Here is a 14,179-nt window from a genome sequence, read left to right on the forward strand (position 1 = left end):
CATCGTATCGGAGCAGCTCTCAGTATCAAGGTTCATATGTATTAATTTTTCTGGTTGGGTTAACAGCACTTTAGGATCTACTGAATGCTTGCTGTCAATGAATAGACACATTGGGGGTAATTTACTAAGGGCCCGATTCGCGGTTTCCCGACATGTTACCCGAATATTTCCGATTTGCACCGATTTTCCCTGTATTGCCCCGGGATTTTGGCGCACGTCATCAGATTGTAGCGCATCGGCACTGGCATGCACGTGATGGAAATCGGGGGGCGTGGCCGAACGAAAACCCGACGGATTCGGAAAAACCGCCACATTTTAAAAAAAAATTGTGTCGCAGGACTAGCGCTTACCTTCACCAGGTATAGGCTCGTGCATTCCAGCAGGCCTCGGTGGACTTCAGCGCAGCAGCGACATCTGGTGGACGGCGGAGGAACTACCTTAGTGAATCACCGGAAGACCCGTATCCACCACACAGAACGCGCCGCTGGATCGCGAATGGACCGGGTAAGTAAATCTGCCCCACTGGAGATTGAGTCTCAGTTGTCTACCACAAAGTGTAGTGATTTTACCAAATGTGACCAGTATTTCTTGCCTAATGTTGACTGAAATCTCCCAGAATACTTTCTTGGCCTATACTGATGACGTTGTGCCAGCTCAACAAATCTAAAAAAGTTTGTAAACTGTTTCCAATAGTAACCAGCAGAATTATAAATGCAGCTCTGGAGTATAATAAAGAATATAAATCTTTCCATGGTCACACTGGACCACCAGAGTACTACCGTTATCTCATATGGGTTCGGGCTTTAAGATCCAGTTCTCACATGGATCTTCCTTCTGGAGTCTTTGTTTCCATGAGCTTCATTATCCCATGGAAGCAAATTCCCAATATTCCAAATGGAATTCAGGTGGATTTTGCTCAAAATATTTGGCAAAATTCTTATTGGAAATCTGTGAGCAGTATGTGACCTGGCGAGCAGTTTTGGACCATTTATGTGACCTGGATTTTCTGGTGGAAATTCCAGAGATCCATCTAAAGACCTTCCAATTTGAAGGCTATAACATAGGGGTTAATTGAAGGTGGCACCCAGAACAATTCTATCTGCTGGGCCCAATGAAACCCAGTCCCTTACTGGTCATCTGTAAAGAACGTGAAACATCTTGGAGAAGACCATGCAAAGAAGAAATTTTATGTGTATAACCTATCATTTGGATTATGAATCGGTGGTTTAATCTTATTCTGTTCTTGTTATAAATATATATATATATCTTACATTCCTGGTCCCACATTAATTCAAGAGCCATTTACTTCCTTTTTTTAATTAATTTTTTTAATATATAAAAAATTAGTGCTCTTTAGGTATCAGAACTGTATCCCACTGGGGTATGCCACTCCTTGAAGGTTGTCGGAAGTCTTGGAGCAATGAGCACTGGGACTATGTTGTGCAAATTATCTCTCTTCCAAAGGGAAGACGACTCTAGTGCCACCGATTGATAGTCGCCCTGCAGAGACGTAACTTTTTAGATGGGTAGTCCGGGAGTTAACGTTGATGGCCTGGGAGCAGTGATTTTAGTCGCTCAGGGGTTAAGACATTACTTTTCCGGTCAACCTCCATAAATTGAAAAATTTGGTACTACTGGTCTCTTTGTATGGGTAAAAACCTTAAAGGGTTTTTTTTTTCGAAAATTACCCTCGGGTGTTAAAGTGGACTCAACCCTCTGCTGTTCTAGTGTAGCAATAGTCTTACGATCTTCACTGATGGCTTGGCTTGATCAGTGGATCATTGGATCATTTAACTCAAAGTTTGACCCATGAAAGAGCCTTAGGGATTTTGGGGTTTCTTCCCCCCTCATTGGTACACGGAGGCTGCAGCGGTAATGTGGGCACTGAGCTTATCTGAAATGCAAACTCACATTTTCATAATTTTTTTTTCTAGTGAATATGGATTTGCTGAAAAAGTCGTGGAAGGAATATCCCTGTCGGTGAACTCCATCGTTATCCGTATTCGGGCAAAGGCCTTCAATGCTTCCTTCGAATTGTCCCAGCTAAGAATATACAGTGTGAACGCAAACTGGCAACTCAGCGACCTGCGCTTTACCCGGATACAAGATCCCCAGCGAGGAGAGGTAAAACGTTAACCAGAAGGACAGTATGGCGGATGGATAGGAAGCGCAGAGTATCAGGGTTTAAATCCCATTACATTCGCTATTGGAAAAAGAAAGGCGGGAGAGGGCTGCTTACAGTGCTGCTGCCAGTTGCCTTACAGTACAGTGCTGCTGCCAGTTGCCTTACGCTACAGGGCTTCTGCCAGTTGCCTTACAGTACAGTGCTGCTGCCGGTTGCCTTACAGTACAGTGCTGCTGCTAGTTGCCTTACAGTATAGGGCTGCTGCCAGTTGCCTTACAGTATAGTGCTGCTGCCAGTTGCCTTACAGTATAGTGCTGCTGCCAGTTGCCTTACAGTATAGTGCTGCTGCCAGTTGCCTTACAGTATAGGGCTGCTGCCGGTTGCCTTACAGTATAGGGCTGCTGCCAGTTGCCTTACAGTATAGTGCTGCTGCCAGTTGCCTTACAGTATAGGGCTGCTGCCAGTTGCCTTACAGTATAGTGCTGCTGCCAGTTGCCTTACAGTATAGGGCTGCTGCCGGTTGCCTTACAGTATAGGGCTGCTGCCGGTTGCCTTACAGTATAGTGCTGCTGCCAGTTGCCTTACAGTATAGTGCTGCTGCCAGTTGCCTTACAGTATAGTGCTGCTGCCGGTTGCCTTACAGTATAGTGCTGCTGCCGGTTGCCTTACAGTATAGGGCTGCTGCCGGTTGCCTTGCAGTATAGGGCTGCTGCCGGTTGCCTTGCAGTATAGGGCTGCTGCCGGTTGCCTTGCAGTATAGGGCTGCTGCCGGTTGCCTTGCAGTATAGGGCTGCTGCCGGTTGCCTTACAGTATAGGGCGGCTGCCGGTTGCCTTGCAGTATAGGGCTGCTGCCGGTTGCCTTACAGTATAGGGCTGCTGCCGGTTGCCTTACAGTATAGGGCTGCTGCCGGTTGCCTTACAGTATAGGGCTGCTGCCGGTTGCCTTACAGTATAGGGCTGCTGCCGGTTGCCTTACAGTATAGGGCTGCTGCCGGTTGCCTTACAGTATAGGGCGGCTGCCGGTTGCCTTACAGTATAGGGCGGCTGCCGGTTGCCTTACAGTATAGGGCTGCTGCCGGTTGCCTTACAGTATAGGGCGGCTGCCGGTTGCCTTACATTACCGGGCGGCTGCCGGTTGCCTTACAGTATAGGGCGGCTGCCGGTTGCCTTACATTACCGGGCGGCTGCCAGTTGGAAAATTCATGGAATTCTTGTAATTTGTCTTGTGTTGGGACCAATATAAAATGTATACAACTACAAAGGATCTTTTCTTCGTTTTTGAAGGTACTGACATTCAAAGAGATAAACTGGCAGATGATCCGGATAGAAGCAGATGCCATTCAGAGTTCCGATCATGAAATAATGAGCGCACCCGTCCGTTTGATCACCAATCAGTCCAAAATTAGAGTCACGCTGAAGAGAAGAGTGAGTGTGAATGTTTCTGTTCCTTCTATAAGCCGCGGAGTCCCCATCTCTCCTGCTCCCGCCATCTGTCATCCTGTTCACTTCGAAATGGTTCCTTCTACTCTGCAGAATAATTACTTGAAGGATAAAGATGTATTACGTATTTTTGCAAATAGGAACTTGCAAAGAATTGTAGCATCTTAAAGGGCAGTTCCATTTTTGAGTTCCGTTTTATAACTTCAATCTGAAAAAGCAAACTCTCTCACCCTTAAGCGAGGGCTGGACAATTAATTTTATTAATCTGCTAATTTTGTTGAGATCAATTTTTACCAGAATAGGTGAATCAAAGTTGGCTATGCCTCTGGGGTGGAGCTAACCTCAGAGGCGGGAACTTGTGGTATAAACTGCAGGAAGCTCCTCCTCCTCTGTTACTGCTCCGCTATAGAAGATGGGAGCTCCTGGCAGCAAATCTTCTGGCTTTATTGCAACTGGAGAGATAAAACATAGTGAATGGGGCAAAACAGAAAGCGTCAGGGGGTCATATATAGGTACGGATAAACCTTAAAAGCGTGTCTCTATTCTCTATACAAACGTCTTGTACATAGGATTCAGGTTCTTTAGATGGCATTAAGACTCGCTTCCAGAAAACAGGCCACCATTCAGACTATTGTGCAATCCGTTTTTTCCTTATGTCCTCCACATTCCGCGATGTTCGAGACTGTAGAGGAAATCGCATGAGTAGCCCATAGAGTAAAAAAATTGGGACCTTTATTGTAGTTTACTGACAATTTTTCCAATAAACACTTGCATTTCATAAAAGCTTTGCCTCCAGCATGTTAGCCATTACACGCCCGACCATGGGTTTCGCCCCTTTGCTTCGTGCATTGGGGGGGAACAACATGGTCGCTCAACTTGGATAGAGAAGGTCAACAGAGAGAGATGAGTCGGGGCAACAGAGAGATTGGACACAGAGGAAGTGGGTGCAACCTAGAGAGAAGAGGGGCATAGAAAGATGGGGGGTGAACTTATAGAGATGGTGGATAGAAAGATAGGGAGATGGGGGATATAATGATTGGGAGTCAACATAGATATATAGGGGGCATGGAAATATAAGGGAGTCCATATAGAGAGATGGGGGGAGGACATAGAAAGAGAAGGGAGTAAATACATAAATATGGGGGATAGAAAGATGGGGGGGCGTCAACACAGAGAGTTGGGGATAGAGAAATATGGGATCAACATAGAGACATGGCTGAAAAGGAAAGGTAAGGGGGTCAGCATAGAATTATAGAAAAAAATGCATTGGGCCAACAGGGATAACAAAGATAAGGGGGGGGGAATAGAGAGTTGGGAACATGGAGAGAAGCAGAGGGGGCAACAAGATAGGACCATGAAGCCATATGTGGGGGCACTAAAAGATGTAGGTTTATTTCATAAGTCAAAAATGTATCAGTTCACTTTGAATACCCCTAGTGGTCAGCATGAAAACTGCAATAGATTTGCCTTTTAAAAGTGTTCTTTACTTTAGGACTGCACTTTATAGTTCCTTGATGGCTAAATGTATATATAAGGTTATTTATTGTGTGTGCTAATGCTTCTTTTTTATTTATTTTTTTACAGCTAAAAGATTGTAATGTGCTGGCATCAAAGCTGGTGCTGATCCTGGATGACCTGTTGTGGGTGCTGACCGATTCACAGCTGAAAGCCATGGTGCAGTATGCCAAGTCCCTTAGCGAAGCGATAGAGAAGTCCACAGCCCAGAGGAAGAGTATGGCCGCCTCCACAGAGCCTCCACCGGTTAGTTTGTTCTAAAGTATTTATACTCTCTTTGATGTAATCTATTTTCCAATCCTATCATTTACACCCTAAATCATTAAAATGATTTCAGACCCCAGACCAGACCAGACCACTAAAATATTTCTGGACTTCGAAACAGACAGCCAAAAGAGATAATCAGTCTCTAAGCTTGAATACAACTAATGAAACGCTATGCAGCCTCCCCTCACTAATGAAATGCTCAGCAGCCTCCCCTCACTCGTGAAATGCTCAGCAGCCTCCCCTCACTCGTGAAATGCTCAGCAGCCTCCCCTCACTCGTGAAATGCTCAGCAGCCTCCCCTCACTCGTGAAATGCTCAGCAGCCTCCCCTCACTCGTGAAATGCTCAGCAGCCTCCCCTCACTCGTGAAATGCTCAGCAGCCTCCCCTCACTCGTGAAATGCTCAGCAGCCTCCCCTCACTCGTGAAATGCTCAGCAGCCTCCCCTCACTCGTGAAATGCTCAGCAGCCTCTCCTCACTCGTGAAATGCTCAGCAGCCTCCCCTCACTCGTGAAATGCTCAGCAGCCTCCCCTCACTCGTGAAATGCTCAGCAGCCTCCCCTCACTCGTGAAATGCCTCATGCAGAAGCCCCTCACTCGTGAAATGCCTCATGCAGAAGCCCCTCACTCGTGAAATGCCTCATGCAGAAGCCCCTCACTCGTGAAATGCCTCATGCAGAAGCCCCTCACTCGTGAAATGCCTCATGCAGAAGCCCCTCACTCGTGAAATGCCTCATGCAGAAGCCCCTCACTCGTGAAATGCCTCATGCAGAAGCCCCTCACTCGTGAAATGCCTCATGCAGAAGCCCCTCACTCGTGAAATGCCTCATGCAGAAGCCCCTCACTCGTGAAATGCCTCATGCAGAAGCCCCTCACTCGTGAAATGCCTCATGCAGAAGCCCCTCACTCGTGAAATGCCTCATGCAGAAGCCCCTCACTCGTGAAATGCCTCATGCAGAAGCCCCTCACTCGTGAAATGCCTCATGCAGAAGCCCCTCACTCGTGAAATGCCTCATGCAGAAGCCCCTCACTCGTGAAATGCCTCATGCAGAAGCCCCTCACTCGTGAAATGCCTCATGCAGAAGCCCCTCACTCGTGAAATGCCTCATGCAGAAGCCCCTCACTCGTGAAATGCCTCATGCAGAAGCCCCTCACTCGTGAAATGCCTCATGCAGAAGCCCCTCACTCGTGAAATGCCTCATGCAGAAGCCCCTCACTCGTGAAATGCCTCATGCAGAAGCCCCTCACTCGTGAAATGCCTCATGCAGAAGCCCCTCACTCGTGAAATGCCTCATGCAGAAGCCCCTCACTCGTGAAATGCCTCATGCAGAAGCCCCTCACTCGTGAAATGCCTCATGCAGAAGCCCCTCACTCGTGAAATGCCTCATGCAGAAGCCCCTCACTCGTGAAATGCCTCATGCAGAAGCCCCTCACTCGTGAAATGCCTCATGCAGAAGCCCCTCGATAAAAAAAATTAACTTGTATACTTATCCTCCGATGCTCCTCTTCCCTCTTGTCTTCATGTGTGACCGCGTGGCAGAGACGCGTCCATGCACTCTGCCTGCGCACCCACTATGATGTCATCGTTGTGTGCGCGGGCAGAGTTCATAGACCTGACTCTACCCGTACTGCACACAAAGTTGCGTAGCCCCTGGAATCGGGCCGTATCTATAGAAATATATAATGCAGAGACGTTCCGTCTGCCAGACAGCCGCGCCAATACTGTAATAGTTAATACAGTTCCTGTGCAGCTGTTTGGCAGACTGTGCATTATATATTTCTATATAATGACAGGATTCCCATCCACCGCACTGTGTGCAATCCATAGGATCATACCAAGTTATGGCCTGATTCTATTGGCTTTACATCTATGTGTGCATGAGCAGGAGGTTGCCGGGAGAGGAGAAGCTGAGTGGAGAAGGGGAGCTGTGGAGAGCGCTGTTGGATGAGTATATGAGTTGGTCTCGATCCCCAGGCCAGATTTTAAAACCCTTAGGTACATTCCTGTGAATGTTAGTACAGCTTCATTTTGTGGATTCCTTTAATCCTTGTATAAAGAGACGTGATATCTTTGTAAGTGTTAGTAACCCTGTTGGTACTCGACTTAGAGTTGGACGCCCCCCACCACCTCCCAGCAAGTCAAGACCCAGCAAACCACAGCAGCTGCTGAACAGAACCAGGCTATTCTAAAGCTCTTCGGAGACTTTGATGTGAAAGAAACGTCCTATCATCTAGTGATTTCCCACCTGGATCTGCACATCTGTGACGACATCCACACCAAGGAGAAAGGTGACGCATCCTGATGCTTTTCATGAAGTTTTTCAGATATACACAACAGATCTTTTATACAGGAACTTAAAGACACTGATGCAATAATTTTTTCTGGTGGATGATTCAGGCGCTCCAAATCCCCCACATTATCATTGGCTGTTCTGCCACCCCCTCAGGGTTATGCATTCTGCCGCCTGAGGCGAGATTCTCATTTTGTTTCATGGCGATTTGTGGCCCTGTTGAGATTGGAGATTTAGAGGGATGTGCCAATTATGTTTATATCAATATTTTATTAATCTAGTAATAGGTGGGAGGGCAAAGGATATGGCTAGTTCAGGGATAGCATATTATAATATGGGAGATTTGTGGGGCTGCCAAAGGGCTCAAAGCTTCTGTAGAGCTCATGGCCATCTAAATCCACCAACAAGTTTGATACTACCAGTATATTTAACTTGCTTGTGTGTCCATTCCTGAAATAGGAGCCCTTCAAAGAGCATTGAAAGGCCCTCCAAAGGTCATCAAACTGCAGACAGGAACTGGAACCAATTCCCTCTGCTTTTAAGTATGAATTATGCTTGGCTCTGTTACCAAATCTAGCCAACAAGTGTCAGAACATTTAGATGTATTTATTATAAATATAATTTATTATAAATGTAAGTTATTATATAATAAATTAAAACCATTATTTTTCCAGTTTTAGACAAGAGAATCACCGGAGGAGCCATGCAGTTGTCGTTCAGTCACCTGACAGTGGACTACTACCCGTATCACCGGGAAGGTTTGTATTATTACCTCTGTATATATCAATTATTCTGTGGTTGTGTCTAAAGATCTCTCAATAATCGGAACAGCTCTTGATGGTGAAGTGACGACTAAACCATAAATAATGGACCCCTTTATAATCAATGGGATCTTATGGTCTTATTCTGCTATGTAATATCAATAGTTGTTGAATCACTTACATGGGGCATGTGTATATAATTCCTCTAATCTGGAATGGTTAAACTAAGTACCGGATTATCAGATAATGGGCTGTTGCTCCCATAGGCCCCTATTTCTGAAGATCTTTCCATCAGGATTCTATATAATAATATATTTAATTACCTCTGCTCCGGTCACGCATGATGAAATTAATCCACCGGTCAATCCATGCAGTACTTGGTGTGACTCCAGGGTGACTTTTGTGTAATCCACGGGGACTCTGGCGTAATCCACGGGGACTCTGGCGTAATCCACAGGGACTCTCCGGGTGACTCTTGCTTAATTCGGGGTGACTCTTGCATAATTTGGGGTGATTCTTGCGTAATTTGGGGTGACTCTTGCGTAATTTGGGGTGACTCTCCGGGGTGACTCTTGCTTAATGCGGGGTGACTCTTGCTTAAAGAGAACCCGTCATGCAAAATAACCCCCTAATCTAAATAGATTTTCATAAACTGTCATTAGAAAGCATTGCATCTATCCCTTCATTGTTCCTCTACATGCCTGTAAACCTAAGCAATGAGGTCCTAAAGCTGTATGCAAATGACCTAAAAGAGGTCCAGTGAGTCATTAGCATATTCAAGCTGTCTGGCTTATTCATGAGTGGGAGGCACAGCCACACCCCCAGTGCATGACTGACAGCCTCTACAATGATGTGAGGCTGTATAATGATGTGCTTCCTGGTGCTGGTGGCCACACCCCCTGCAGCCTGTGTGTGTGTGTGTATATATGAGAGATACAGCAGCTCCAGGCAGCCATGTTATAGCAGACAAGTCAGGTACTTGTGTAGCTGATGTCTGTGTATCACACGTGTGTATTAGGAGGATGCAGCATGTCAGCAGATGCAGCACACACACTAGCCATGCTTTACTATACATTACACACAGACATGAGCAGGGGGAGGGGGAACAGAGGTGACATCACTGCCTCAGACCATGTGACCGGTTTCATTTACATAATAAAGAAAAGATGATTTTACAATGAATAATGTATGAAATAACTAGATAAAGGCTGGGATGGGATCCTTGTGAGCTGCTCCAACAGGTAGAGGTGACAGGACTAGTGACACAGACCTGATGACAAGTGTCCTTTAATCCGGGGGGACTCTTGCTTACTCCGGGGTGACTCTTGCTTACTCCGGGGTGACTCTTGCTTACTCCGGGGTGACTCTTGCTTACTCCGGGGTGACTCTTGCTTACTCCGGGGTGACTCTTGCTTACTCCGGGGTGACTCTTGCTTACTCCGGGGTGACTCTTGCTTACTCCGGGGTGACTCTTGCTTACTCCGGGGTGACTCTTGCTTACTCCGGGGTGACTCTTGCTTACTCCGGGGTGACTCTTGCTTACTCCGGGGTGACTCTTGCTTACTCCGGGGTGACTCTTGCTTAATCCAGGGTGACTCTCCTGTAATCCGGTGTAACCCTCACGTTTCCAGGTGACAGCTGCAGCCACTGGATGTATTATGGAGATGCCACAAAAACGCGATGCTCTTGGGCGTTGGAGCTTCTTCAGGAGTTTATGTGTAATGCGGATATGATGAAGCAGGCAGTAAAGGATCATGGTTCCGGGTCACCTGCAAAATCCATGCCCAACATTTCCCAGCATTATGGGCACCCAGGTGAGATTTACCCAGGTGATTTCTTATCACTTGTTAACTTAAAGGGCCACTCCACTACACATTTTTGTTAGAAGGATAATAGGGTGTATAACATTCCTCTAGCATCCTTTAAGGAAACTATACCCCACCCTTGGATGGGACACATGGGGTAAAAACAATAGAATTTCTCTCTTTTGGGGATTTTTACACAGTTTTCTATGTATTTTATTTTATTTTAGCATCTGAATCCAGCAGTAAGGGATCTTTTCCCATGGCAACAATGGAGCAGCTCAAATCCAAACTCATGTCCAGCTCCTTTGTGGTCCGAGTTGCTGATTTCAACATTTATCAAGTAAGTGATATTTTTACGTTTCAGATTTCCCAGTTTTTTTAATCCTAATTTTATATTATTCCTATATTACAGTTAATGGGTCGAAAAAGCAAAAAGTTGCATCACATCTTTTTAACAGGAGATTGGTCATTAGGCACTGTTGTTCTTTCCCTAGTAATCAGACCCTTAAAGGTTAAAAAGGACCTGTCCTAAGAATAGGTTATTAGTGCCACATGAATGGTGTTTATCACCCAGTACACCCATGGATAATCTATTCTCAGATAAGAAACAAAGAATAAAACAGAAAGCAGACAGCGCCGTTGTCTATGTAGTGGCTGAACTGAGGCATTACAGCTTATTTCCTATTTAAATGAATGGAAACTGATCTGCAGTAACCTGGTCTGACCACTACCCAGAGTGGCGCTGTCTGCATTCTTTTCTATTCTCTTTGTATCATCTGAACTGTGGGTGTGTTGAGTATCAGACCCTCCCAATATGATGAGGTATAATACTATGGGGGTCATTTACTAAGGGCCCGATTTGCGCTTTCCTGTGTTACCCGAATATTTCCGATTTGCGCGGATTTTCCCTGTATTGCCCCGGTATTTTGGCGCACGCGGGGGGAGTGGCCGAGCGAAAACCCAACGGATTCGGAAAAACCGCCGCGGGACTCGCGCTTACCTTCACCAGGAATAGGCCGGTGAATTTCAGGACATTCTGGCGGGCCTCGGGGGAACTTCAGCGCAGCAGCGCCACCTGGTGGAACTACCTTAGTGAATCCCGGCCGGACCCGAATCCACCGCAGAGAACGCGCTGCTGGATCGCGAATGGACCGGGTAAGTAAATCTGCCCCTATGTGTCACTATCTTGGAGGGTCCCTTTAACAAACATTTTTCTCCTAAGCCCGAAGACATAAGTGTTTATGTCTGATGGAAAATCTATTGATGTAATTTTCCATTCCATATCATATCTGCCTCCCAGCATCCGTTGTGTTCTGCATCCGAGAATCTAATTTGTTGCAGATGGAATTTCTGGATGGATGGACACTAAGGAGTTTAGTCCCAAGGAATCCTAGCAAGAAGCCGAGTAATATTTTTGGCAGATGATGAACTTGAAGAATCTATTTAGAATTGGTAGAAATGTTTAATTTTGATAAAAAAAAATTCCCAAAAATATCTGCTATTCCCGTTTTTTTTTATCCTGGGTTGTTAGGAAAGTAAACCGCCATATGAATACCACTAAGAATCCAAATTCATGGGAATCCATCATTAGATTAGAGCCTCATATCTTGATTCCCGTGAAACCCTGAACTTACTTTGATAATCAACCATGGACCTCCATACCGATCCGCAGTTCCATGCTCTCTTTGATGGACCTCTTTGGACTGTTACAATGGACAGAGCTGGAAGTAGGAGGTATAGTGGCCGTATGAAGAATTTGCAGCATAGGATCTATTCAACTATGCAGAGATACTATATTATGGAACTCGGTCCATGCTATGGACACAGACTTCCACTACCATCTCCATGGGGCTGGAACCCTTGATTAGTGTGAGGTGGACGGAGCCCGTAGCAGAAGACCATCTCCACAGCGTAGTTGAAGTAGCCGGAGTATTGAATTTCTACTTTCAAGTGGAATAGGTCCTTCAAGGCGGTTCCCTGGTTTGGTCGCTTTACTGTAGTTGGAACCTTCTTCTTATAGCTCTGTCCACTGTAGAGTTCTGGCGCCAAAGGGTTCCTGGTTTTATGGGAAGAGCCTGTAAAATTCCTTCCAGGTCAGGTGGTTATTACAGGTCGACCTCAGTATCATTGGTCTTGTTGGTATGGAGTGGATGGTGCCAGTAGCAGAAGGCTGTGTCCACAGCATAATATGTTTGTAGGAGTTCTGCATCTCTGCTCGTTTCAACTCCAATAGATCCTACAAGAACGTTCCTGGTTTGGTCACTATACAGTAGTTGGAACCTTCTACTTCCAGCTCTGTCCACTGTATAGTTCTGGCACCAAAGGGTTCCTGGAACCATCGATAGAGCTGGTTTGGATGGAGCCAGTAGCTGAAGACCATCTCCACAACATATTGGGGTGTGAAGTATTTTATTTCTACTTGTTTACAGTTGATTGGATCCTAGACCCTGGTTTACTTACTTACACAGTGGACAGAACCACCTTTTAGCACTGTCCATTCTATAGTTCAGGCACCAAAGTTCTGTTGTCTGGAACTGATTATTAGCATGGGGTGGATGGAGCCAGCAGAAGAAGACCATCTCCACTCTATAGCAGGGAGTTCTCCAGTGGCGTAACTAGAAGCTGATGGGCCCCAGTGCAAAGTCTGTTCCAGGTCCCCGACTATGATGTATGGTTTATAGTAATAGTCTTCTCATATCGGAGAGTGACACCATAAGGTGCCCCTAAACCTCTTGGGCCCGGGTGCGTTCGCAACCTCTGCACCCCCTCAAGTTACGCCCCTGGAGTTCTCCATCTTTGCTCCTTTCAAGTCGAAGAGATCCTACAAGGCAGTTCCCTGGTTTGGTTGCTACACAGTAGTAAGAACCTTCTTCTAGCTTTGGTCACTGTATAGTTTTGGCACCAAATGGTTCCTGGAATAATAGTTTTGGTTTGGGGGGGTGGATGGACCCAGTAGCTGAAGGTTGTTTCCACTGCATAGTAGGGTTGTCTAAGTACTGTATTTCTGCTTGTTTATATATCAGTCGATTCTACACCGCAGTTTCCGGGTTCCGTTACTATACACTGGACGGAACTCTATTGTTCTGGTTCCGGTGCCCGAGGGAATCTGGAACTGCTGATTGGTCGAATACAGCACTTTGCTATTTCTGGCAGCTGCATATACATTAGCTACAACCACTATCCCATCAATCTCGTCTTTGTGATTGTTGATGTCGTTTCCTAAAGATTATTCATCAGCTTCAAAATAATTGATCCGTAATCAATAATCCTCCAAACCTGAGCTCCAAAACTTGTGACTGCTGTATATACTATATCCTTTCCTCTGCCTGCCTGTTTGTACTGCGCATGTGCCATTATTGATGTACATGCTACATTTACCAACACTGTGCATAAACAAAAACAGCAATCGGGACATAGAGTTGTAGAACCATGTGACCACAGACGGTGGTCGCACATGCTCAGTATTACTCCAACTAAAGGATGTGTGGTTGACAGTGATATTCATAGTACTATGTTCACTTCATCAGCCTCATAGACTTTGAATGGGACGGTTATGTCCCACATCCTTCACTTTGTGGTAGTGCTGCAAAGTGGATCAAGGAGGAGGTTATGGACACTATGCTAGAAATCCATGAGTTGGTGATAACCCCCCCCCCCCTTTAATAGCTTGTGGACACACAGAGGTTTCAGATCATAACTATTTCTATTTTGGGACATTATATTGTTTTTCCAATTACATTGTGTGTCATACATGTTATACGTTTTTTTGTCTTCCAGGTCTCCACGGCAGATCAGTGTCGATCGTCGCCTAAAACTATGATTTCCTGCAATAAGAAGAGCCTGTATCTTCCCCAGGAAATGTCTGCGATTCATATTGAATTTACTGAATATTATTTCCCAGATGGAAAGAATTTCCCCAGTAAGTGCAGGTTTATGTGTGAAGGATTATACCGGGGCCCTGGAGATGCATCCGGA

At 45.8% G+C, this 14,179-nt stretch overlaps 1 protein-coding gene across 1 annotated transcript in view; it reads left to right on the top strand.

The window, feature by feature from the left end:
* Window positions 1–14,179, top strand: part of BLTP3B (bridge-like lipid transfer protein family member 3B) — a 65,946-nt gene that overhangs the window by 25,988 nt on the left and 25,779 nt on the right. Inside the window, exons 5-12 of the mRNA XM_072145459.1 lie at window positions 1,935–2,124; window positions 3,411–3,551; window positions 5,151–5,327; window positions 7,456–7,636; window positions 8,313–8,396; window positions 10,031–10,213; window positions 10,432–10,544; window positions 13,982–14,123. Of these exons, the coding sequence (XP_072001560.1) occupies window positions 1,935–2,124; window positions 3,411–3,551; window positions 5,151–5,327; window positions 7,456–7,636; window positions 8,313–8,396; window positions 10,031–10,213; window positions 10,432–10,544; window positions 13,982–14,123 (1,211 nt within the window). The remainder of the gene's footprint in view (window positions 1–1,934; window positions 2,125–3,410; window positions 3,552–5,150; window positions 5,328–7,455; window positions 7,637–8,312; window positions 8,397–10,030; window positions 10,214–10,431; window positions 10,545–13,981; window positions 14,124–14,179) is intronic.

This window comes from Engystomops pustulosus, chromosome 4 (genome assembly GCF_040894005.1).
Source record: "Engystomops pustulosus chromosome 4, aEngPut4.maternal, whole genome shotgun sequence".
NCBI classification, from domain to species: domain Eukaryota; kingdom Metazoa; phylum Chordata; class Amphibia; order Anura; family Leptodactylidae; genus Engystomops; species Engystomops pustulosus.